Raw genomic sequence first — 26,608 nt, 5'->3', positions numbered from 1 at the left:
TTTAACTCTACCTCCTTAATAAGATACACTACATTTGCCTTTAGTGAAGGATCTTGAATCTTCACCCAGTTCCTTACTACAATGACACACTCAGTTTGTCTGCTTTCACTGGATGCTGTGCAATAAAAATGTAATAAGGATTTCCAAAGTGCCAACCTGAACTACAGAGGTCAGTGCAGTGGGAAGAAATAGAAGGAGGTGGGCTGCTGTCAAAAAGGACTATTTCACAGGGTAGCAGCCGCCTCATTGACAACTACAATAGACGCCCGAAGCGAAAGCGCCACGTCTTTCCCATGGGACCCCGTCTCTCTAAAAAGGACGTATTCCGGCTTACAGATAACGCAATGCCCTCGATCATCCAATTTTCCTACTAAATTGGGTTCCCCGTGTTGCACTAACTTTTTCACACAAGGCGTCTGAATGGCTCAGTGAATTATGTGTCTTTTGGCAATGTTAAATTGATTTACTGTCAAGAATAGAAGATGATCAGCTGTTTTTGTATACAATACCACAGAATCTTTCGCCTCACTATTTCATTACTGGAGCAATGTGGAAGAAGAGACAGCAACTGTACAATACAGGAGGCAAGAGAGAGAGAACACAAAGTGCTATTTGCTGGCAGCAATTGGTTGCCTGGCTGGTTCCAGTGACATGCTGTGTGCACACAACTAAGTTGCTATGTGTTTGTGAGTCTGCTTGTGCATGTTTGTGCGTGTCTCCATCTTTCTGTGCATCGGGTTGTCAATATTTATCAGTTACAGTTCACAAGCAGCTGGTCGTCTGTTGTGGGAACTGCTCCTGCCCCTTTATCTAATATGCACCTTCCCTTTTCCTTCACGATTCACTCTCTTCCCCGCCACCACCAAATATAGCTGTGTGAGGTGGGATGCATAGTAAGTTGATGGATTAACATCAGTGCTGTGGGGATGCAAATGTCAGTGGAGGCATGCTTTGAACCAGCTTCATCGATGCAATTTGTGTTACTGGGATCCCAGAACTGCTTGGCAGAAAAGTAGACTTTTGTTGAAGTCCCTGAACACGTGTCAACTGGAGAAACAAATGATGTCCGCACTCATAGATGCAAACGTCCCAGAGGAGCCTGACATTATAATAAACTTGAGAAATGTCTTGGTCCAGGATAGAGATACTCAGGTAATTAATGCAAGGCATTTTTTTAATCCGAACCCCTACTTGAGCTTGAGTTACAGTAAGGGACTTACTAATGGGCAAACTATTTTTAGAACGCCATGCTTTCATTTGCAGGCGGCATTGTGAAAACAGTCCAGGAGAAAAGAGGATTAATTCTAATGAGACAGTAGGGTCAATGGTGAACTGTAACCCCTGATAAGTGAAAGGTGGAAGGAAAAAGAAACAGTTGATGGGCAAAGTGTGCGAAAGGAGGGAGACTTGGAAATTACAGCGCGGGTCTAGATGAGAACATAAAATGCTTGGGCAGTGAGGGAAAATAAAGGAGAGCGTGGGCAGCTGGGTTATAGTAGAAAAGCCGGTGAGAGAACAACCAAGGAGGTATAAAAGGGAGAGCTTAGAGACAAACAGTGAGGAAGGAGTCTCTGAGCATGGCAATCGGTGGTAGGTGAAACTTTTGTCAGTCCCCGTTGAGACAGATCCTACAGATGTAGTGGTGCGATAGCATCAGGATGGGGGACAAAGGGAGTAACTGGTCCTGGAGTAGGGATGGATATCTGCTTTGCTTGCATGTAGTGCCAAGCTGGCTGGGGACAGGGGCAATCCCATTTTCTGCTGCTCCCAGTTTGGCAGTCCCAGATCCACAGCCATTGTGCATGCAGCTACTCTCGTTGCCTTCTCTCTTACCTCCTCCAGTCTATGGCAATAGGGCTGACATAAGGAGCATGGTGACTGCAACTTAGCCTTGGTTGCATGTGATGTGGTCGAAAGGCTCCCAGATCTAGGTCGCCTGATTAAAGTCACAGGTTTGGGTCATGCCTCTGCAGAGTCAGGCTACAGAAACCAGAGACATGCTGTGGGTTCTGTTGGCAGGGCGATCTTGTTTCCTGCAGAAGTGGGCGAAAGGGCAAGAAAGAGACCGAGAGAGGAAGAGAGAGAGGAAGAGACAGAGAGAGAGGACGAGACAGAGGGGAAGAGAGAGGAAAAGAGAGAGGAAAAGAGAGGGAGGGCAAGAGACAGAGGGAGGGGAAGAGAGGGAGGGGAAGGTGTGTGTGTGTGTACGTGCGTGTGCATGTATATGTGTACGTGTGTTTACGTGTGTGAACACTGATAAGCAATCAGTAATTCTACAATTGTTTTGTATGGGGAGCATCTGTGCCGTACACGAACTGCAGGCTTTTCGATTGAATGATAATCCACCATCAGCAACAAAAACTGTGCTCATGGCAGGCCGAATAATAAGGGAGTAAAAAACAAAGGGCAGATATTAACTGGACGGTTCAGAGTTCTACAGCACCTCTAGATGCAGATGTTCAGGGTGGGGCCACCCATCATACACTGACATCAGGGTTATCAGCAAGACAATCATAAATGCAGATAACATCACAGAAGTTAGTTACAGCCATTAATGGCGGCTACCCAGCTTCTATGTGGAATTTTAATAGCTGCATGAATGCTGCAGAAGGAAACAACAGTAGAAGAATAGGGACCCGACTCACGACTCGTAGAATCACAGGCACTCGGCAGTGATCGGTGGGGAGATTTTGTCCCAAGTGTGGAAACTCCAAACTTGTAACTTTAAGAGTCATAAAGTCCCTTTGTGAATTGGGCCCTAAATGTTTGAAGTCCACCTCGAAAAGCTAAGTACCTTTCAAATGTGCTGTATGCAGCGACCTGATGCATACTTTACCTGTTATTAGATCCAAGGATGTGGTTTTAATAGCAACCAAACAACAAAACCAAAACCTTCCTCAAGAGGCCACCTTGTTGCTACTTTACTCTAAGAAGCCATTCCAAAGACTAGAAACTAAAGCTCGATCTAGTACTTTTGCTTCCTACAGAATAGAAAGCATCAGAGAGTCGTAATTCTCAAAGAACCAGTGCAAAGGTTTCCTTACCTTTGCCTTTGTCCCATTCTCGGACGTAAGGTACACCAGGTTTTGTATCTTTCCTCTCCTGCACGATGACTTCCACCTTCCTGTCAATGCCGACTTCTGGAACCAATGGGGCAGCTGCTTCCTCTGTGGGTATGGGGAGTAAATAAAATAGTTAGTGAGGTAAAAAGTACTTTTTTTTCCATCATACCTGCTATTTTTTTGTTTTACAAAACATGTTTAATGGAAATGTTCTCAGTTTTGGAAACGGCATGGGTCAATTCTAAGAGCAACCAAAAATGAACAAGTTTGGTGAGGGGATTAAAAAATAACGTAAAAATTGAGGTTCCAATCCAGAAGGCTTGTCTTTGGATCTTGCTTTACGGGCAGGAGCCCTCAAACTAGAGGTGTTCTGGAGTAAGGACTCTTTCAGTGATAAGAAAACGCCACAGCCTGTGTTCACCACTGACTGTATGTTCCAATGTGAAACTAAAACTTTATGTCATTGTCTGTTATGTACATGTTCTCTATCTTTAGGAGAGAAAAGTTGGGGACCTAGAGAGCATCAATCAAGAATGCACCAGTGGAACAACTGAGGTACCAATCAATCAATCAAAATTACTTTATTCGATTTCATCACAAGGAAATCATATAAGTACATACATGACATATAATCATTATTCAGGTACAAAAATATATTGCTATAGAAAAAACACTTCATCACAATATTCTTAGGTGATATACCATGATCTCTCTTTAAAAATACCAGCTAAAAGAGTTATAAAAAGAATATTAAAATATGATAAAAATTACAAAAGTTACATTGTAGCCCGGGACCTAATAATCGCCTTCAAATAAGTTTTAACAGCCAGGATCGTTGCCGGTGTTTCCAACATCTGTAATCTCAGAAATGCTACCCTGCAATATCTAATATTCCAACTTTTAAGAATCGGTCTAAGATACCGCTGCCTGGGTATAGAAAAATATTTACAAAATAAAGTGCAGTACAATGTTGATTGTAATGACACATCATCACAGGGGCATACAGATGCTTGAGGGGACCAAACATTTGTCACCGGAAATAAAACCATTCTATAAAAGGAGCCAAGTCGGCAACGGGCCAAAAGCATACGGCTGAAGCTATCTTGAACGGACAACAAGTATTGTTGAAGACCCAGGCCGCTCAAAATCAAATGATTCGCCATAACAGAATGTTTTACACTCTCTTTGGACCATCTTTGATCTTCAAGGTATTTCATGCAGTGCGTTTTTAAATCTTTCCTCGAGATATCCACCAAGCTGCTAGGGTCTGTAAAATAAGCAGGATGACCAATGGCGTTAGTTATCATTTTTATGTAATTAAGCCACGCCATGTCTTTAGCTCTCTCCAATTTGAGACAGTCCAAGATTACGTCTCTGTTAAATCCTGTCTCATCTGTGACCCACACCTTATGCCACAATAGTAGCGGCGCTATCTTGATGGTATCTGATATATAAGAGAGTCCCAATTCCTGATGGCAGCTATAGGTGGCAGTAGAAATAGGAACTCCCAAAAGATAGCGGATAAAACCATTTTTCACAGATTTGTATCATGTCTGGTTCTTCGATGCCCCATACAACCCCGTGGAAACACATTTGGCCTTATAAACTTTAAAGAGTTCTGGAACAGGTCTACCTCCTATTTTTTTAGCAAAATTCATGACTGCCCCCTGGGCTCTACTAAAATTCAATTTTCTGGCCTTAATAGCCGATTTCCATGTTCCCTTTTTATCGAAGGTAATACCTAAATAACAGAAGGTATTTTCTACCTTTCTATTATCAATAAAGATGTTGCATGTCGTACCTCTACTTCTACCACAGTCCATGGTGAATGTCTTTGTTATGTTTACTCTTAGACCCCTCTCTTTCATATAAGTAACAAAACTATTTACCGCTCTTTGGAGGCCTAATTGGATCCTTGACATAATCACCGGCATCGGCATAGAGTAAAACAGGGATGGGGGTGCCCCCAATTGTCGGATAATCATTTTGGTCTCTAATGAGGTATTGTCCCAGGCTATTAATATACTGAGGTACCTTTAATACTACGTATAGGACTCAACACTCAAATGCTCTTAAGTGTAGCGTCTTTGAAAAAACCGAAAGGTGTTTGGTGCTCTGTTGGATATAATAATGCATTTCAACTGAAACATACAAGTTGCAAGTATCAGCATAATTCCTGTCCCATTAATACTAATGAGATAGGATTCCATCTGAGAATCCCTGTGAATGTCTGGAAACACAAAACAGGTGTTCTGTGAGGTACAGAAGACCTCCATTCCTGCATTTGCAAAAATTGAGATATTGCAGCCTCTATACCTAAACCCAACAGAGGTTGCAATGTTAAAACTGCCAGGATGAGCGGATACTGTGGGGAGAATGTTGGAGTTCACTGGACTGCTCTCTGCTTTCCCCAATCCTGCAGCAATCATTCACAACGTGGCAGATCTCTCACAGAGATAGCTTCCGCTTTCCAAATGCATTGCCACCACCTTTCAGGTGAGAATATTTCCTCAATGGATTGCAATTGCTTTAGTGGCTGCAACGCTCTGATCAATTTTCTTCCAAGTCACGGGAGGAGGGCGCTTTCCATACTCCTTTTTCCTTGTGCGTCACTAGAAGTCGCAGTGAGCACTCTGTGAATGGCAAATCCATTCGCGACTCATAACTCTTTTGTAGAAGCCCAAGACGGGGGGTTTTACTCTAGAAAAGTCCGCATCTATGAGCATCACGGGTTTGGAAGTCTGACAATGCTTCTTTCATCAGGCCCCTAATTTTGGTACAGTAAGAATCACATCTAGTGTTGCATTCCTAGTTGGAGACTAAACGACTATCCCGTCAGTTAGTGAAGGACTTGCTTCCACCCAATGCAGAATCTTTGCCTTATGCAAAGGTTAGGTTATATCAAAGAAAATCAAAAGGAAATTGGTGAATGCGATATGACAGAAAGGTGATAAACTTGGTAGTCAAAAACACTGAACTTAAAATGGAAAACTGTAGTACACCAAAGCAGGGTGAGCGTGGCTACCATAAGTTTAGACACTTGCAGGTTTCTAACATTGTACACAAATGACATTCCGTGGGTAAAACTCCTCTTAAACAGGTGCAAGGCTGGCTTTAGCATGAGTTAAGTAGGCTATCACTTCCTGTTATCGGAAGAGGTGGATACAGGCAAACTGAACCCATAAGATTAGGCAGTGGTGACTATGACTGGAAGCATTTTCCGGCTTTGTAATGCCAACTTGGGATAACATTGGGGGTATGGATTTTTCTGCAACCTCTGCAAGACAAGTTAAGTTCTTTCTCTTTTACAACAATTTAAAAAAGATCCTGATAAAAGATAAACTGGCTTTAAAGTAAAATAATGTGACCAACCATTTAGGAAGGTATAGGGCCCCGCCAGTACCATCATACCAGACTGAACAGATCTGAAATAATACATTAGCGCTTGGAGACTTCTTGGGAATAGTCACTTTATTCTGACTGCACAAAAAGCCTAAAGAACGGAACTATACAGAAAACAAATTAAAGTTTTGGAAACCTAAAACAGCTATTTGTTAAAAAGAAAGATGTTCATTAAAGTTATATCAGTGGTTGCGGATAAAATGACAAGCACAATAGTCAGCAGTTTCAGAACTGAAGGCATATTTAGTTTATAAACTGTTGTGTGTATAATTACAGAATAGGCGTTTTAGTATCCTCTTTGTTACTCTGCACAATGATAGCCTTTTCTCTGATCCATGCATGTGCTTTAAAATATTATTTAAAGTGAAACCAAACCATCACAAGTCATTTCAACCAAACTCACCTTTAGTGTTTTCCAGTTCCTCTTCTTCATCGGGCCCATCCCCTTTCAGCTTCATCTTCCTCTTGCGCAGTTTTGAAAGACGAGCTTCTAGCATTGCCTTTCGTTTCTCTTTTAGGTTTTCCCTCTTGACTCTTTGTTCGACGGTCTATTTAAAATCAATTTTCATTAACAAAATTTGTGAGTAACTTAGGCAAATATTTTCAAGTTCGCAAAGGTTTGCAGTGTAGATTGCAGATGGACATATAGAATGAAATGAAACTGACAATAGACCTTCCACCTGCGTCATGCTGCAAGTCTTCTTACATGATGTGGATTTACATATTCACAAGGTAGTTGATTATGAACCTTTTAATTAACGATGTTCAGCCAAAAAATGTCAAAGATCTTTTTTTTAATGCTCGCTAGTACATATAGCTCAATGCGGTTGTCATCATTCTGCAGAGACACTAGTGAACAATATAAATCATTGAACAGTACACAATACCTCCTTACTTAAATTTCATCGCACCTATACTTTTCCAAGTGTAAAAACTGGGTAGACAAGTCATGATCCTAAAGATGAAACCATAGGGCATCAGGTAACCATACCATATCAATCAGGCACAGTATGAAAATCAACACATTGGGGCAAAAGCCATTACACAGCAGTGACAGAGCACCAACCCATTTCACCAAACTGCAAAAAGACACAGTAAGAGTGCATTGCAAAAAGAAACAGTTACTGTGCATCTTTAGGACTCCTTTGATTCTCATTTTTTCTTTTCTTCACATAGGCTTTTGCGAAAATAGAATTCATAATTTTAGGTCTGGCAGGGTATGTTAAGTAAGACAATACACCCATGATGGCAAGCTCCTCCTAGCCACAAGTAGAGCCCTTTTGCTGTGGGGGAACAAAAGCCTGTTGTCTCCCACTTAAATCTTCTTGCTTGATGTCTTTTTAGTACTTGGGGCTGGATTTAGATCTTGTGGGATGGGATACTCCATTACAATGGTGACCGATATCCCATCCGCCGAAATATAAATCTCATTATATCCTATGGGATTTATATGTCGGCAGATGGGATATCTGTCACCGTTGATGGAGTAACCCGTCCGCCAAGATCTAAACAAGGTCCCTAGTCTCTGGAGTTTGGGTCTTCAAAAGTCATTATGACAGGACACATGTCATGTTGCCAGTCTCAATGGCCTTTTGGTTGGGATCCTATGGATGTTATTTCTGGCAGGAGAAGAGGAGTTGCTCTAGAAATATTATTTTTGGTATTTGCACCATTTTTCAATTGTTAACTTACAAGACATTAAATATATCACCTTTACCTTGAGCTCGAGGTTAGCTGTAGTATTCAAATTAATGCCTTTAAGCTGAAGAACCAGGGAGTGGAAGAATGTCTAGTTCTCAGACTAGCACATGTGAAACGATTTAATGCAAAATAATGCTACACCAGCTTTCGTCCGTATTCTCATTAAACTTGATATCAAAAACCTTGATGATTTATTAAAAAATATACATTTACTGTTTTAACAAATATATTTTACTCAAATTCACCTTTGTTAACAAGGTATTGGTTTCAGACGAAGACTCCTATAAGTAAAGTTGGCATCTGGAGGTCAAATTCTGTACTGGCCTGCAATGATGTTTTCTGGGAGGGACGTGTATAAACTAAAGAATTGCTCCACATATCTCGGGAGTAAGTCTAGCTGTCCTGAATGTATATTATGGAACCTTATGTTGAGCTAACATGAGTTATTGCTAACTAAATACCTTTTTATATGATTCATCAGATGAGATGGGACAATGACACTCACATTGGGTAAGTTACATGTTTACCTAGAGATCCAAATAAGACAGAGTAGAAGTACCCCGTAGTGCTGTAAGGGTGAATAACTATATTTAACTGACCATCTTAATTGCCCTCCTTTCCACAATACTCAAAGATAAATCTGAAACAGTGGTGTCCCCTACAAGTCTTGATACCAGTATACTACAAATTACTTTATTAATTTTCCAAAATCCCAAATCTTCCTTCTCCAAATCATCTTAAAAGCTGCAGCTGCACTGGTACCACAGAAGAAACACAATACTTGATCATAATAGCCTTCACACCCTCTGCCAGATAGACCATCCCAAATCTCACATATTCCATGGTCACTGAAACTTCAAATGATGCTTCAGGGTGTAGGGCACAGACCCTGGATTGTGCTCCCCATTGTTGTTGTTTACAAGTAAACCATCTGGAAGAAACTTTAAATGCACTTGTTTTAACAACTGGGCTCTAATCTCAGCCAAAATTTGCCCAGAGATGATTAGGATTATAGAGTTGTGCCTCGCAAATTCAGTGCTTATTTAAACTCTGGAGGCAATTTAGAATGTAAATACCATATTTGTTGGCCATTCCTGTGTGTTGGAATGATTTTTCACCATGCAAGGTGCATGTCTTGGTGATACTGAGTGCTTGCAAAAAGATGAGGTTAATTGGGGTTACACTGTACAGTGAACTTCACAAAAGGTACAAACACCACTTTAAAACATACCTGATCTCGCAGCATCTCCAAGGTCTCCATTTGCTTCCTTCTGTTCTCCTGGTCACGTGCAAAGGCAAAGTACCCCACACCAAGCTCTCTGGCCTCTAAAACAAACCACATTTTCTTTTTACATTATACTGTATATTGTGTGTGCGGAAAATGTGCCTACATGGAAACAACGAACAGTCCATATAAAACAAAGTGAAAAACACTTAAAACCTCACTAAACAAGAGGGGGATCTTGGAAGGCAGTTTTTTCTAGCTCAGATTATGTACTTTTGCATTATTCCAAAGGCACAATGGTCGACACTCATTTCTGATCACAGCAGAGGCAGTTTAAAATAGCACAGATAAAGAGTTCCTACTCACTAACAAAGTTGTGTCACAATGACACAGATGCTAGGAAAACAAATGAATGGCAAAGTACAGAAACGGCAAAGGATTACATTAAATTACCATGGTAGCCAAAGAAAATAATGGGGAGATAGCTGTGAGAAGACAGGCTACCCGTGGAGCATAGGCTGATAGCCTTTCCATAACAAGTCTGTGTTTGTGTCTTACTAAAATTATGTCTTGCTCCCAACCTTAAAAACATGAAAAAACAAAATACTAATTTTTATTATATATATATATTCATATAAAAAGAGAAGATTCTAGGCATAGACCAGAACCTGCGGTCAATGGCCATTCTGCATGTATAAATAGATATATTTAAAAGGACGGCTCTGGCCAAGATGGCAGCTGAAGATTCTAAGATATTCAATATTTTTGAATGCATTAGGAGGGCACGGTTTTGCTAATGAGTCTGCAACATTGATAGCTTTACATTTTGCTTCATTTGCTATTCAGTAGTTGAACAAGCATTTTCAATGCAATAGGCCTCCCTTTTGCGAACGTTTCAGCGATTGGCATTATAAATGACAATGCCTTTTATTTATGTGTTTTAAACCAAATACATATATAAAAGGCATTGTTATTTTTAATGCCAATAGCTCAAACTCTCGCAAATGCAAGAGCACTCTAATGTTGGCAACGCCCATTTATTTAGACGCTGCTCACGTTATTCAGGTTACAGTGAACAGCGTCTCAACAAACGGGCACGGACAATATTAAAGTGAAAGCGCATATGGTGCACTTTCACCCAAAGTAAAAATACATTAATTAAGAAACATGCGTGGCCGCTGAAGTGAAAGTGGCCCACGCTATTAATTAAATGAAGAAGCGCAGCCGCTAAACTGAAAGCGGACTACGCCGTAAATTAAATAAGTGAATCAGTGTAGCCGCTATAGTTAAAGGAGACCGTGCAGTAATTTACATAAATACAGGAGTAGGCGTGCTGCGATGTCATGTGTGGAATAGGGGAAGAGCATTAAGGAAAATAGTGCTCACCAACTTATAAAGCAGAGCAGGTCACAGCACCAGTAAAAGGTCCAGGCCTTATGAGCGGTAACTAAAGGAGACAAGGCGGTACCAAGGAGGGACTAACAAGCCTCATTATGAATCAGAAGCCTGCGTTCATGAAGGACATTGGCACAAGCCAATTAAAAATATGGGCGGAGAGTGGGCGGGGCTTATAGTGCATACACTGATACAGCATGCCTTGCAGATCGAGTAGTGCATGCGTGCTGCCGCTAGGCATGGCCTAAAAAAGCATAGTGAGACGGTTGTATGAGGAAAACAGCACAGTTTGGAGAGAGAGACTTTGAGAAACTACTGCTACCTGCATTTAGGAGGAAAGGTAAATTTGAGTTTATCAGCTTGTCCGATAAAAATATTCTGCCAAGTAGTGCTGAGTTTCCGGGTGTGTTTAGTGCCGGTTACAGAGCCGCCTGTGTTGCACAATACAGAGATTATTTTTATGACCACTTTAGTCGGCATGTTGCATCTAAAGTGTGACGAATGATAGGAGAGTTTGGTCTATTTGGGGAGTACTTTGAAGATTTTGTATTGGAATCACTTTTTGATGTTATGGTTTCAGGTGTTAATCATTGTCGTTCAAGGGTTCTGCTTTCAATTTTCACAACAGATTCACATTTAGGACAGTTATGGATGGATAGGGGTTGCAGATGGAAAATATGAAAGGCATGTTGTGGGAGAAGAGAAGTACCAATGGGAGATCGAGCTATGGAAAGATTAGGATACTTCTTCTTGGACAGTAACATTTTTGCCATTTTGCTCTGGAGCAGAAGATGTTCAGCTGCAAAAGCCACTTGGATACTTAGAAGGTTAAAATCTTGTGTTGATTATTGGATTGTCCAGATGAGGCGATTTGATCTGGAGCAGCGGAAAGTAAGCCAAACGAGGAACTTGGATAACAAAGTAGGCTGTAGTCCATTGTAGTTCCATATTTTTATGAAGTTATGCTTTGATCCGGAGGATTTGAATTTCGTCAATATTTGAGTTATGTTAATTTGATCTGGAGAAGCGGAATATTAGCAACCAGAGGCACTTGGATACTTAGTATACTGTAATCTGTTGTAGATTCTGTATTTGTGGCACATGATGGTATGATCCTGGTACAAAGATAACTGTTCAAATGCTTATTGCGAGCCTGTGGTTTCAGGAAACCCACTGCTGCCTTCTTTTTCACTTCAGGGTTCCTTCCTAGTTCTTGCGACAAAGACTACACATTCCAGCTTTCTAGCATTAGCTGGCTTGATGGGAGACACGATTCCACACAATCCAATTTAAAGTGGATCAATTGAACTGCTTTACGCAACTTTCTGCGTATTACTTCCTTGATTGATTCATGTCTACCACACCTACAATGGAATACATGGATATAATGCCTTCAGGAAAGATTACTCCAGCAATGCTCTGACATGGTTACTATTCCTTAAAGCACATTATAACAAGCATTTCCAATGTAATAGTTCTCGCATTTAGGCGCGTTTGAGCTATTGCCATTGTAAATGACAATGCCTTTTATTTATGTTTTGGTTTTTCAAACATAAATAAAGGCGTAACTGCAAGACCTATTGCATTGCAAATGCTTGTTAGAACTGCCGGTGCTGGGCATCGGCAGGACCCAGCCCACTTAAAGCCCTGGATGCGATAGCGCACCAAGTTATTTTACCGGCTATAATCCTACAAGCTGTAATACAAAGTGAAACAATGGTAAACTGCACGTTTGTGGAAGCAAGAAATATATAAAAAATGCTGTATTAATACGATCATGAACTAGCCCAATTTTCATTCCCGTCGGAAACATTCTAAACCGTCTCCACTCTATGCACAATATACTTTGTAGACTGAAGGCAAACTATTTTGTAGTCGCTTTTGACTAGCGTTGTAAATCTCTGCCTTGGTAACTGTAAATATTTGGAAGAGAAAGACACTTGCAGCTGCAGGGGAAGGTCAGACCCTGAAATATTCTGCAAGACTCTTGTATTTCAAACCGCGGCCTTGTTAACTCTGTGCTATTCGGGTACCTCCCTACAGAGTTTGTTCCAAGAGTAAAGTCATCTCTTGGATCAGACCGGCAACTCTAACGCCACTGCGAGCTGGTGGGTTTCTTCTACCCTATTATTATGAGCAATTGATTAGGGGATGACACCACGTAAACACGGCTGTCAATATGAGGATTACTTCCAGCAACTTCTGGTGGCACCAAGGATGCTGGAACTTGTAGTAGATTGCTTCAGACCCTGTTATCCCTGTCGGCTCAAAGGGAAACGAGGCCACTGGGGTCACCACCTGGTTGTGCATTTTCGTTACGCTCTGAAGGAGTAAGTCCAAGATCTTGTAAGCTACCTGTTGCAACGCTCTGAATATGATTTTCTTCCCACCCAAAGTGCTCTTACCAGGTTTATACATATTGATTGTGTCTTTTGTGGTCTTTATGTTTTTTAGAAGTCTGCACTGCCGCTGTGGATATTTTGACGGGGGGTTGGCATTGCCCCTCGTGAATGGAAAGTAAGAGTTACTTTCAGCTGTAATGTTTGAACAATTATCGATATGTACTCTGCTTTTGGAAGATGACACATTGCTACATTCTCTCCTTTATGGAGAAATGTTAAATTACGTCCATAGAACAAAAAAAACGAGGTTGACTGAGTTGAGCGAGCCGTGTGGCAGCCATTGTTTGTTTAGTTCTTGGTCAGCCATAATTACATGCGGCGTTACGTAGTGTTAAAAAAACAATTCAAAGTAATACTTATTGACATGAAAACAATTCTAAAAGTGTGCGCCTGCTAAACTATTAAGCGTGACGCTGTGGCCTGCTGCGATGTCGTGAGTGTAATAGGGAAAGATCATTAAAGAACATAGTGCTCACCGACTACATAAAGCAGACCGTATAACTCCACAAGTAAAAGGTCCAGTCCTTGTGGGTGGTTACAAATGGAGACAAGGAGGGACTAGTAAGCCTATTTACCAATGAAAAGCAACGATTTAGGAAGGGTGTTAATAGGAGCCATTGGAAAAGAGGGGCAGGTAAATGGGCGGAGCTTGTATTCCATACCCAATATAGCATGCCTCGCAGAGCGAGTAGCGCATGCGCACTGCCGCTAGGCTCGACCTAAAAAACAATAATCGGGCCTCGAAAAATCATACAAATGTTACCAGACCTACAGGTCTAGTAACTTGAATAATCTACTCAATCTAAATGTAATGTACTTGACCCGTAAACTGGTCTCAAATTGTGTGATCCTAGGCAAATATTTCATTTTACATAGCCACATTTTTTTATTATCACATTTAAGAGCACCTTGAAATATGTGTGTTAAGCAGGTCAGTAGTACCAAAAAAACCTTGTTTGATTAAATAGACTAAATTTTGCTCCATGTATAATAAGAATCTAGCCCACATATAGGGTACACATGATCAATGACTTGCCTCTTAGTTCACTAATAGCATGGTCATCAGTGCAGAGGCATGAGTGTTTATCAGTTCATGTTTAAAAACTCACTTTTAATGAATATATTACTAACACAGGGTGTGATAGCACACTTTCGTTTACAGACAGGAAATTAACAATATTGAAATGGCCAAAAACATTCTCACCAACATGCAGGTTTACTGATCAAACGATCTAGTGTATAAACAAACTGTGAAAATTGGGTTTCAGTAAACATATTTATCATTTGCACATCACCAAGTAAAGTTCTGATTTGTTTTCATCCTATTAAAATATTTTTTCATCACACAGAATTTTTTTTAAAAAGGACTTTCATACCTACTGAAAGATATTTTAAAATGTCTGTACAGTTCGCTTATTACTAGCTATTTAATGTGTGTTAGAAAAAATCCGACACCTTTGGCCTTTCATTTCACGCTCTTTGTATAGTACTTCAGACAGTTCACTTTAAAAAATCCTGGCACTCTGTAGTCAGAGAAAGAAAAGTAACTAACAAGACAAACTGACATCTGACATCTGTCTTTGAACACAGAGCAAATGTGACTAGATAAAAACAAGATTTAAAAGCATCTTTATTGCGCCTTCACTTTGAGCGTACAAACCTGTTATTTGTCAGCTTGCCGGAAGGGGCGAGTAGGCCCTAAATATAGCTTGCCCTGATAAAATCAGACTCGCCATAGTGAGTGGGCGAGTAGATTTCTTGCGACCTGAATATTGGGAGAGGAGTTGGCCTAACGGTTAGGGCGCTCGACCTCGGGCCTGGGGGAACTGGGTTCGAGTCTCGGTAACAACACTAAAACATCCTGTGATTCTGGGCAAATCACTTAATCTCCCCGTGCCTAACAAAAACAAACAAAAAAAATGAATGTTTTTCCTCATGTAATGTAACTGGTGCTATGTAAAGCGCTCCGATACCGGATTGGATTCTGGACAAGTTCGCGCTATGTAAAAAAAACTCTGGGGAATAATACATTTTATCTTACCCAACCACCATTTTGGATACTGAGGCCTCTCTAGCAATCACACTTTAGCAGCTTTATAGCCATTAAACAAAAACTAATACACATATAGAAAAGGAATAATATGGGTAGATGAGCGAAAAGAATATCAGGCCAGAAAGTGAGCTGAGGAAAAATATATTTGAGCTAATTGGAGGGATTAGGAGCAAAAGAGATGGTATGGGGCAATCAAGGGGAGACAGGGAAGACAGATCAATTCGACATAGTAGAGGAAAATATAGGGGGGAAAGAAGCAAGTGAGATAGGAGGAATGAGAGAACTAAGAAGCAAAATGGAGACAGGCAGAGGGGATATAGATGGGGAGGCTAGATGGGCGAGGCAGAGGTGAGGGCGGAAGAGAAAGTGAGAGGAGAATTGATCAAAAAGGCAAATGAGAAAACAGCAAGACTAAAGTCAAAAGAAGTGAAGAAAAGGGGAAACGTCTACCAAAGTGTACGATGAAAGACGAGGCAAGTAAAAGCATGGAGATGGTATAGAAAAAACATTAGAAAAGAGCGAGAAGATGATGCAATTAAAAGTTTCAATGTAAATTTAAATGTGAGACTATTCAAGAACCCTACCCTTTCCACGTAATGACCCACAAAGATAAGAAAATATTCATAACTAAAATCCAAGAGTTATTTGCCATCTGAAACTCAAGTCCTGAGACTGTGTGCCTTTTCTTCTTTGTGGTAACTACAACACAGTTATTCAGTAGTTCTCAGAATGATGAAATGCCTACTCCCCATTTAAAGCCATATATTTTGAAAACCGCTCCATAATTTATATAGAAATTATAAACCATGTCAAACAGTTAACATTAAATTTTGAAACTCTAAAGCTGTATCAAACCTTTCAAACTGCCCCTTATTACTGGAATACACAGAATAGCTAGTCCAAAATATCACATTCTCCTTGTAAATATTCTCATTGAAACTAATAAATGGACAGATATTATTAACCTAGTTAGATAGCTGAGTGACAGAGGGATTTTGTTTGTCTGGATTTTGTACTTTGCAAGTTATCAGATTCTTTTTATCTGGTGATGTAACTTTTTCTTGTGTCATCGATTCATTACTTAAACACATTTTTTATTAAATGGAAATAGTGTTTTTACATGCTCACTCATCTACAGAGGAAAGGTAACAAAGACCCAAGACAAACCATTTTGCCGAATATCTTCATAGTGCATTGGCCCAATAGGCCTTTTCATGGCCTCTTCCTCCTCCTCTTCCCACTGTTTCCGCTGCAGCTCTCTCCTCATATCTTCTGACCGCAGGGTCTTCTCTTCAGCATCTGGGCTAAAGAAGCACAGAAGTGAAACAGGGCATAAAAAAGAACTTTAATTAATGGGCTGTGGTACTATAAGCCTGAATATGCCAGGATTGCGCCAACCAGTGTTTAATTCTAGAATACATTTAACAGCTGTGTGCTTTTACTTGATTGCAGAAGACTACAGTCCTACTTCACTATCTGGTACATTCTCTGCAGCTGCTGAGAGTGACGCCAATACATTCTATACCTTAGCAAACAAATATTTCCTAGTGTCACTTCTGACACTTCCCAACGCCAAATATCTAATGTCGCTACATATTCTCATTTCTAAAATTCAACTAAGATGCTTGTACAGTTGATTATGTTGAAGGGTTTGAAGGACTCCTATTGGTGTTTACCATAACATTGGGCAATGTGCAAGATTTCTCTCTCGCTGAATTATAGACCAGCTGTATGAGGCCGGAAGTCAGCCTTTTCTAAGTCTAGGGTTCTTCTACTGTGTATAGTCTTGGGTAAGACATAATCACTCCTTAGTTCCGAATTATATAACAAATAAATTAAAATAAAGTCAGACAGAACGCAAAATAGCAAGTCACTTGGAAGGTGAATAAGCTTATGGCTTGAACAGCAGCCATACAAGTTTGAATACTGAGGGCACCCTTTCTTCTTTTCATGATGTATATACATTATTGATTACACTTTCTGACACAGACCTCCTCACAAGTGACAGCAGAACTCTACCTTCAGTGCATCTGAGGGAGCAGTGGGTAAGGCTGCAGCTTCAGAAGAGCATTTTGCAGTATTTGGTCTGGATTTGGGCTGGCACCGAGGAAAACCTCAAACCCCATACATTTCTAAAATGTACAGTCCATGGCAAGCCACAGAGATGTGTCTAGTCTGAATCTTAGCAGGTTTCATCCTCCAGAATGCCTTGCAAATATCAAATTAAGACTAGCTTGCCTGCACCCAAACAAGGAGTATTTAGCTGCTTGCTGAGGTACAGCAAGCAGCCACACACTTTTTTCCCTTAAGGATAAGAAACATAAGCAGTGTCTAAAACTTTGCTGTATCTATAGTATGGATTTTATCTTAGACTAAAAAAATGCAACTAGAGTCTGGCTCCATCGTTTGGATAGAAAAGCATTGTCAAATAAAGAAGTTGTGTGAAACTTAATCAAGAAGGGGGGATTGGGAGGGGGGGGGGGGACGAAGAACACTAAGTCCATCCCCTTCAAAGTTCCACCTGCTAGTTCATATCTTCTGTTGGCGGGTTTAGAAGGGTGATGGGAGAAAGGGTAGGAGGAGCTGGGCTTCTGCTCCTGCCATCTCTACCACCTCTACCACCTCCCTCCATACCTCCACAAAGAAATATGTGTAGGTGAGCAGTGCTATGAAGGAGCTGGGCGCAGTAATATCAGCTCCTCCCATAGTTCCTGCCCCCAACATTCAGGCACCAGCTCGCTCCTGGGCAGGTGGGCTTGGTATCCCTTGGTTTGCAACCAGTTCAACTATGTTCCCCCCCCCCCCCACCCCACGATATCGTAGGACGCACCTCAGTGAATTTGTCTGAATGTGTGAATATGTCTGGAATCCTCTCAGAATTTGGGTACAACTAGGCTAATCCTTCTCACATACTGAATTTACTGTGACTTGATCTGCGAGGTTTATAAATTACTTTGGGAAGCGAATGTCAAAGTGCTTGCCTTTTCATTGAGAGAGATGCAAACTACCCCTCGGAGCCTGTAGAAATGTCTTCCTCTTCTGCAGTAAGCTTAAAGTGACAGTTTGGTAAAATCACAAATAGCGGCTCTCCCACTTGACTTTCTTTCCAGTTCTAATACTTTCACGCTCGCTGAGGATCTCAGACATTGGATGATCAAAGGTATGTGTGGTTTGCCAGGGTCTGGTCTGGGGTACAGGGCTCCGAGCATCTGGTCTGTTTCTGTTAGGTGTCCAAAGTTAGGTTGTAAGGTAATGGATGACTTCCTGCCTTTATTGGGAAGGGGGTATGCAGACAAAAAGGCGTTTAAATAGGAGGGTAGCAGCTGGTCATATACTCCACCTCAAGTCACTACCTTAAAGCATCCAGTAAGTCCAAAAACCGCTCACCAAAACTGCTTTTCCAAGTTGAAGGTTATACAACGTATGCATTGGATGTTATACAATGGCAGAATGCAGACCACCTGCATCACTTACACAAACTGGATACATCCAGCCTAGGCAGCCCCAAAAGACAAGTTAGACATCAGTAAGACAATTCCCTCTCAACTTCATCCACCCCCACCAAATGCAGCTTTTGCCACTTTTCAGAAGTCTAGACTTTACCTCAAAATAGTCTCTAGTGTTTACATCAAAGAACGCAGCTGGACGAATAACCTTCTATAATAAATAAAGGGAGTATTTCCTATTCAGGACTGATCTGTATTTTCCATTATTTGATCCATGTGCCCTACACACTCTGTACTACATCTATGCCCAGTTCTAATTTGTATTGACTTTCATTCCCAGAGACGTTTGTCAGTCCGCCCAAACAAATGATGTGAGGACCTAGGAATACGCCTAAAACAAATGTAAACAGGTACAAATACAAGCATGCCCCTCAAAGCTGTACAAAGCATGGACAATGATCTTTTTTTGCAGTTTCTTAAACTTACAGGATAAACAAATGAGAAAACAGACTGTCACATTTTTATGTGTAAATCAAAGGCAAAACAAGGACTAGCTGTTCAGTAAGCAGCAGTAATTATTTTACTATAAATGTGTTCTGCCATGTTCAAAATCCAATGGAATGAACCAAGCACAATATTTTTGAGCAAACTTTCGAAGAAAATTAGATAAAGGTGAAATTAATTATTGTTCTGGCTAAAAAAAAAAAGAAAAGAAAATCACAAAAGAGTGCACTGGCTTCTTTGAATGCTTTTGTCTAATTATAGCTTCATAGGGCTGAATATATCTTTTAGGCATCTTGATGGGGTCAGTGCAACATATTTTGAGTGGGAATCGTAAGCTAAAAACTTTGTTTTGATTTGCCATCATATCCTCAGTAAGGCTTTAGGTGTACTTTTGATACTGCCCCAGTTGGCAGGTAAGTTCTCGGGTACACAGTTACTATCCTTCTTGTGCCCATACAACACAATAAGAAAAACATGTACCTCTTCCCCTGCAGTTCTTTATCCATTTTCAGCAGGAGCGGCAAGTCTTTCTTCATACAACGTCGGGACCTGCCCAGGGAATCCAGGTAGTCTACCCTGTAGGAAAAACAAGAGGAATTAGGATTGGCCATTGAGAAGGGCGGCCTCCTTACACTGCCAGGGAGCAGCAGTTTTTGGCATGGTATTATGTTTGAGTTCTGCCTGAAAATAAAGGCCTGCTTTTTAACTTTAACTGTGTAGTCGGTAAAGAATATAGTCCTCTGGAGCATTAAAAAGTATCCTAAACTAGAACACTGATCAGTTGCCTACAGATTAATTGTGGCGTTTACAGGGCCAAAAGCATAATTTGTCACGATAACTATAGAAAGTAGCAAACTTGAGATTAATGAAGCCCACAGCTTCCTACGCTGCTCCCTAAAGCCAGTTCTGTCTTCCAGTTCCAAGCACTTCTCATTTATAGATAACCCGGCAAGGCTGCCCTTTTATTACATTTTAATGCTCCAAAAATGTTCGGGCGCCATATTATAAATGATAGCAACATGCTCCAAAGACAAAATAACCTGGTGAAATACTGTTTGGCCAATTGTTTCAATGTTTTCATGAAATATATTACTTTGGCTTTAATAACACTTAACTGAGATAAAACCTTCAAATGATGCCCAGTGCTCTCAAAATTATTTAGATTTTTTAGTTCACCATTTGGTGTGTATAATACTTTACCAGATTGAGCCACACAACATGCTAACTGACCAATAACAAAAACTCACAACATCCAGCAGAATATGGCAATGAAAAAAACATCTTGTACGTCTGAGTATTCTCATCCAAATACAAGTTGAACAAAACTTGTTCCTAGGCAGGTATTCTATTTAAGATCCTCTTTCCCCTTTTCACCCGTTTATCCCTTTCTTACCATTCCACGGCATCAATTGCTTCAATTTTGACAAAAGCGATCAAACAAGATGACGTCATCGCTGCACAATATAGAAAATACCAATGGATAAAGTTTCAACATGCTACCTGAATGAGTCCATTTGATTTTGCCTAATGTATTTACCTGCACATAAATATGTTACTAATAACACAACCTCAAATAATGTTGGTAAACCATAACATATAAGTTGTCTGAATCAGTACCTAACACAAGCAAATCTGAAGCTATGGACTATGCCTTTAAATGCAGCAGCTCATCCAGAATTTAAGATGCAACCAGGATGCAGACTTAAATCATATAAATGTACAAAACACTTTCCAAAGGGAATCTCTAGAAGATTAAAAGAAATGTATAACCAAAGGAGAAGGATGAGAGTCTCCCTATGATCTGACATGCAATGGTTACCTGCACTAATTGTTTAACAAATAATATTAGCTAAAAAGTGGTTTAATTCTACAATGCTAATTTATCTTACCTGATAATTTGCATGTACGGATAGTTGGATATGCGAATTGATTTTTTCAAGTACCTGGCTTACCTTCGATAGGTACACAAGTACTGCCCTTAGTGATCTCAGTCTGATTGCCACACTGGAAGAAGAAATAATGATCTCCAATGGTAATCCTCCAGACAAGGATGCAAGCATTTCCTGAATTAGCCAACTATAAGGAACAGGTGAGCCAAATACATTGCTCGGACCCAGACTTATGCATCTTGCTAAAATGAAAGTGGATTTTTTTTGCTAATCTGAATTACTGAACATAAAATCTAAACAAAAGCTGTCAATAAGTGGAAATTAGTGTAGCATTAGGAAACGCTTTTCCCTGAGCAATGCCAACAAGTGGAAATTATGTGCACTGCTCTTAGATGACTGGGAAGACGAGGGTATGGTGTGGGGTGCTATATCCCCATGATGATAAAATATAGATGGGCAACTTTATTTTTGAAGTCTTTCTGATTCCAATTCCGAATAGTCAAAGACTAATACTGTAAACGGAAATGCAGAGGCAACCCCTCCACCGAAGGTTATGTCTGTGCTGGACTGCACCCAAGAGGCCTATGTACTTGGATGGAGGATATCGCAGTAGCAGAGAAGAGATGTAAAAGGACTACCACGGTGCAGGGCATTAGGTTTCTTCCAGAGAAAATCTCTCTGGCAGCACCTGTTCACTACGACTACTACTAACTTGATTTATATAATGCTAAATAAAGTACTGGCAAATGACAAGTAATATTATCTGATTTCAGTTACTCAGCTTTCCCACTTCAATTTACTGACCCATTGTTGGATTTCGTATACGAATATGGAGTGATGAGCCACTAAAAAAATAACCTATCCTTGTAAATACTCAGAAGGGAGCTCTGTAGTCACTATTGGAGTCCGACTGTAAATACTTAGAGACAGATTACGAGTCTGGCAGTCCTCGGACCACCAGACTCATGGTGGCGCAGCAGTGACAGATCCAGCCACAACCGCACCGGAGGTCCGACTGCCCGATTACGACTGGGGCAGTCAGACCACACTAGGACCGGCGGATCCGCCAGGGAACTGCTGTTCACTGGCATAGGAGCGGCTGTTAGAGGCCGCAATATGCTTGGCGGGACCACCATGGTCCCGCCAAGCATATTACTTTTTATTTATTTTTTATTTGCAAAGTTTTATATAGCGCTGGCTAGATCCGGAGGTATCAGAGCGCTTTACATGAGGATCAGTGAGTTACAGGTTACATAATTACATAGACATAGGAGAAAAAAACACGAGATTACACAATAATGCGAGTTATTAGCGCGTACACACGTCTTATGGGGAAAGAAAAGGTAGAGAGTGAAATGGTAAACAGGGGTAGGGAAAGCAGGTAGAAAAACACAATGGGGAGGAGGGGAAAACAATGGCCGATGTCCGGCTGGGTAGGTGCCGGCCGATGGGTGAACCAGAGCTAAACTCCTCTATAGCTGCATAGGACAGCTCCGCCGGGCATCAGCCAAGATTGCTCGGGCATCACGGCAAGTATAGACAGTGAGGGTTTCCGCCCAGGGGGCATCCTCAAAGTTCCATTAAGAGCACCAATAGCATTAAGAGTTTCCTCTAAGCCAGGCTTTTCATGGCAGTATTCCGACATGAAAAGCCTGGTGGAGAGGAAACATAGGGGGCCCTGCAGGGCCCCCTGTCCCTCAAACGTATGTGGATGCACACAGGGGGGTATAACATGTGCCCCCCTGTGTGCATGCATATAGGTTCCTGCACGGCATGGACTTTCGAGTCCATGCCGAGAAGGAACCTTGTGAGGCGTTCATATTGTGGTGCCTTTTTAAAAGGCACTGCTGCCTTTTAAAGGGCACCGCAGGGGGAACCACCGCGCCGCCCACCAGACCACTGAAAAGTAGTGATCTGGCGGGCGGGCTGCGGCGAACTTTAGCGTAATTAGGTGGTAATTAGGCCCTTTGTGTAAACAGTTGTGTTGGAAGGTACTACCAATGATTTGCCGATTAAAGAGACAAGGCATTTCTTCCGAGTTTATAAGCCTGTGCTGTTCAACAACACTATTTACTGGGTCTGCAATTAATGCATACTGACCAGCAAAACAGAAAGAAGTCCAGAATTCAAATGCAAGATTATGACCGTTTTATATACAAGCCTAGGCACTACTGTAACAATCTGGTGCTCCCTCTGTACGGCAGAGTTGACAGACCGCATACTTTACTGTTTACATCAAGCAGGACCTCAATGAAGTCAAACAGAATAAGAAGTGTCAATTGAAGATTAAACAGTAATCACAGCAGGACGGTTTGTGTTGCCTTTCTAATTAGGCACTGCTCACAACGAACCTACTACAATAAACAGTGGAAAGTAGCTTTCCATCCCACATATTTGTCTGCAACTCAGAGCAGTTAATGGAAAACATAACAGAGATTTACACTTGATTTCATCATATAAGAGGATTCCTAAAATATAAACCCGCGGGGTCTGCAAGGTTATACTGTTCTTATATTGGACTGCAAGGGTTAGTACAGTGCGGCATGGGCTGCTCTCAGCTTCTTTGTGTTTTTAGATTGGCCTCCATGTTAGGAAAAAGTTCCACAGTTATTTCTTGTTGAAGAGTTCCCCAATGCTTGTCTGGATTCACACTGAGGTAAAGACCGCCCACCCCATGATTGGTCCTTCAAAGTCCACTGTCTTCTGGTAAATGGGTTTTCAAAGCAGAAGACTTGTGTATGTGTGTGGGGGGGGGGGGGGTCTGGTCACACTGCCATAATTCTAAACAGTGTAGTTAAGCCCAAAAAATGATAAATGATTCACAGAATGTTAGTGCTTCTGCATCTTACAAGAAGCTTCATGGAGCAGAAATGGATAATTTATGTTTGTTGGGTACGCTAGAGTTTCTAGATTTTAAGAGATTACGTTCAGAAAAGCCTAAACAAGGTCATTAAGCCACATCTGTACAGTCAAAGAGTATATGAAGCAGATTACCGACCATTCTTCATCAGGATGCTCCGGCGGTGGAATCTCCGATTCGTGTAGTCTTTCTTCTCTCTCATCACATTCCGATTCTGCATTGCTTGGTGCCTTCTGGTTCAGAGCTTGGACCTCTTTCCTCTTATCGATTATCTTCTGAGTGAAGTCCACAAGAAAAAGATCTTCAGTTTCCTCATCTGGGAACAAGGTATATATTCAAAATTTAAATCTAGAAATTAAACCACAGACCTTTTTCTCCGTCTACAAAAGTATGGCTTGGCCTGCCCTGTTGCTCATGAACTGGAAACTCATGTAGCCAAACACCAGTTAAATTATCCTTCTGAAAACAACTAATCCAGTGTCAGTGCTACTCCAAGTCAACTACAAACACAAGTCCTCAAACCTATGTACAAAGAGAGAATCAGGAAAAAAAAGCAAGAGGCAGGTTTGATTAGGACCCACTGCGCATAGGAATTGTATGAAGCAGCCTATTAGTACAAAGGTCAGTTAGTAAAATTCTTTACTGGTCGCAAATTATGTCCAGTTTTTTGCAAACAATAATCAGTACACTGACCCATAGCTATACATTTTTTTTAATATTTTAATAAACTGCTGGACAAGTTTACAATAAATCAACAAAAGTATGGATAATGTATGGCCAATGCATTCATTCATGGTTTTGTGTAATTACATCCAGGTTTTTCTCCTATGCCACCACAATATCTTCACTATGGGAGATTAAGTGTACAAGTAACATGTGGGAACTTCCATTACCCTAAACCAGCCCATGGGTAAACATATTATTTCTATGGGAAGTGTGAAGCAAATTTGTAATATTGGGCCAATTTTACAAGCAAACAAAACCATTTTTTTATGAACAACTTGGATGAATCGGTGCCAAAGGGCCACATTTATAGCGTCATCCCAGCTTCTGCAAGAACTTGTAGCATATTTCCATTCTTTTGACAATGACGCACAACTTGTTTTCTTAGAGGGTGTTATTTGTTTTTTTCTTTATTAGAACACAAAATGCATTACAGTCATTTCATCAAAAGCAGCACAATGATGTTTATGCGCATAACTTACTGGAAATTCAACTTTAGAAGACTATTGAATGAAACTACAATGACAGAATTAAGCCATGTGTTATGGAAATTCAACTCATTTTGGGGTCACTGATAATTCAAAGAAGATACATGATAGACCTGTTTTAAAAAATGTAGTCCGTATTGTTTGAATCAAAATGAAGCTAAAGCCACACTCTTTCCGGGTATCACTTCTCAAAAGACTATTAAAATTAAAAATCTGTACTCTCAAAAACTATTAAGATTGAAAATCTGTACTTGCAGATGATCAGTGCAGATAATCTCTGATCAAGAAGATGTGTAATCTCTAGTCATGATGTTTGACTCCAAGTTACATTATTCATCTAGTGTATGCATTTCTTACAGTGTCATCCCAACTCCAAGAACCAGTGAAGATCTTTATTGTCAAATATGACAATGAAACTAAATGTGAACCAAGTAATAGCCTCCACAGATTAAAATGTCACGAGAGTAGGGCACATCTATCATTTCCCCCCTAGTAAACATCATATTAATATTAACCTCTTCTGTGCCCATGACGAGATAGTCTCGTCATGAACCCCACCCACTAATGAAACGCCCGGCACAGGAGGGGGAAAGGGCGTGGCACTGAAGGGGTTAAGCAGATGTAGATAACCTCAATTCCCCTTTAATTTGGGTCTGCCAAGTACCTCATTCAAAATCAAAATCTATACATAATTCTACGACTCCTACTTCCAACGAATACAACGAGCAGGCAGTGTTTATCCTCCATTTTAGGCCAGTATACTATTCAAGATAGAAAGCATGGTTCAAAAGGTCTATAGAAATGGGTGCTAATTATACCTCAATTGCAAGATGGCAATGTATAAATCGAACAAAAGCAATGTAGTAAAGATGAAATAATTACCGACACGGCCAAAATGCAAAAGGAATTGTGCTGGAGGGAAATCCTTCTCAATCAATGCAATCATAACGCAACACAGGTCGTGTTCTACTGTTCAAGAGAACAATACAATTTGGTAGATTTTCAACGTCATCATCTAAATGTATTGCTATGCCTTAATGGCTCTACAACTGATAGATGCGGATAGTATGTACTGTAGGGCTCTGGCCAGCTACACTGAATTGGACATTACATACTACAGATGAGTGGGCACAGAGACAAATTATTACATAAATAGCAGACACAACCGGTCAAATGTTAGTAGAGTTCGGAAACAGGAATGGTTGAACAATGAACTAAAAAGCATGAGCCTCAAAAATTATATTACATTAATTTTATCAGAAGAGAAAAAAATAAAATACAAAACTGCTGAAACGCTCTGTAATGGTTACCTGGAAAGTCTCCTTTGATCATCTGGTCATACAGCTGGGCTTTCTCTTCCAGTTTCTGCCTAAAAGTATTAAAAAATGAAGAAATCACACAATAGCTCCTCCTCACTACATCCACAATAATTGCAAGCACTGCTTTTGTTAACTTGTT

The 26,608-nt window shown here is 40.6% G+C and overlaps 1 protein-coding gene across 1 annotated transcript in view; it reads right to left on the bottom strand.

Annotated features, from left to right (window-relative positions):
• CCDC174 (coiled-coil domain containing 174) overlaps positions 1–26,608 on the bottom strand; it is a 51,396-nt gene that overhangs the window by 1,011 nt on the left and 23,777 nt on the right. Inside the window, exons 4-10 of the mRNA XM_085624448.1 lie at positions 26,461–26,519; positions 24,078–24,255; positions 19,671–19,766; positions 16,408–16,544; positions 9,397–9,491; positions 6,868–7,012; positions 3,045–3,167 (exon numbers count right to left, since the gene is read on the bottom strand). Coding sequence (XP_085480574.1) covers positions 3,045–3,167; positions 6,868–7,012; positions 9,397–9,491; positions 16,408–16,544; positions 19,671–19,766; positions 24,078–24,255; positions 26,461–26,519 — 833 coding nt within the window. The remainder of the gene's footprint in view (positions 1–3,044; positions 3,168–6,867; positions 7,013–9,396; positions 9,492–16,407; positions 16,545–19,670; positions 19,767–24,077; positions 24,256–26,460; positions 26,520–26,608) is intronic.

The sequence above is a fragment of the Triturus cristatus genome, chromosome 9 (assembly GCF_964204655.1).
Source record: "Triturus cristatus chromosome 9, aTriCri1.1, whole genome shotgun sequence".
In the NCBI taxonomy this organism is placed as follows: domain Eukaryota; kingdom Metazoa; phylum Chordata; class Amphibia; order Caudata; family Salamandridae; genus Triturus; species Triturus cristatus.
The sequence above is the reverse complement of the archived record's forward strand: the minus strand, read 5'-3'. Positions and strand labels throughout refer to the sequence as shown.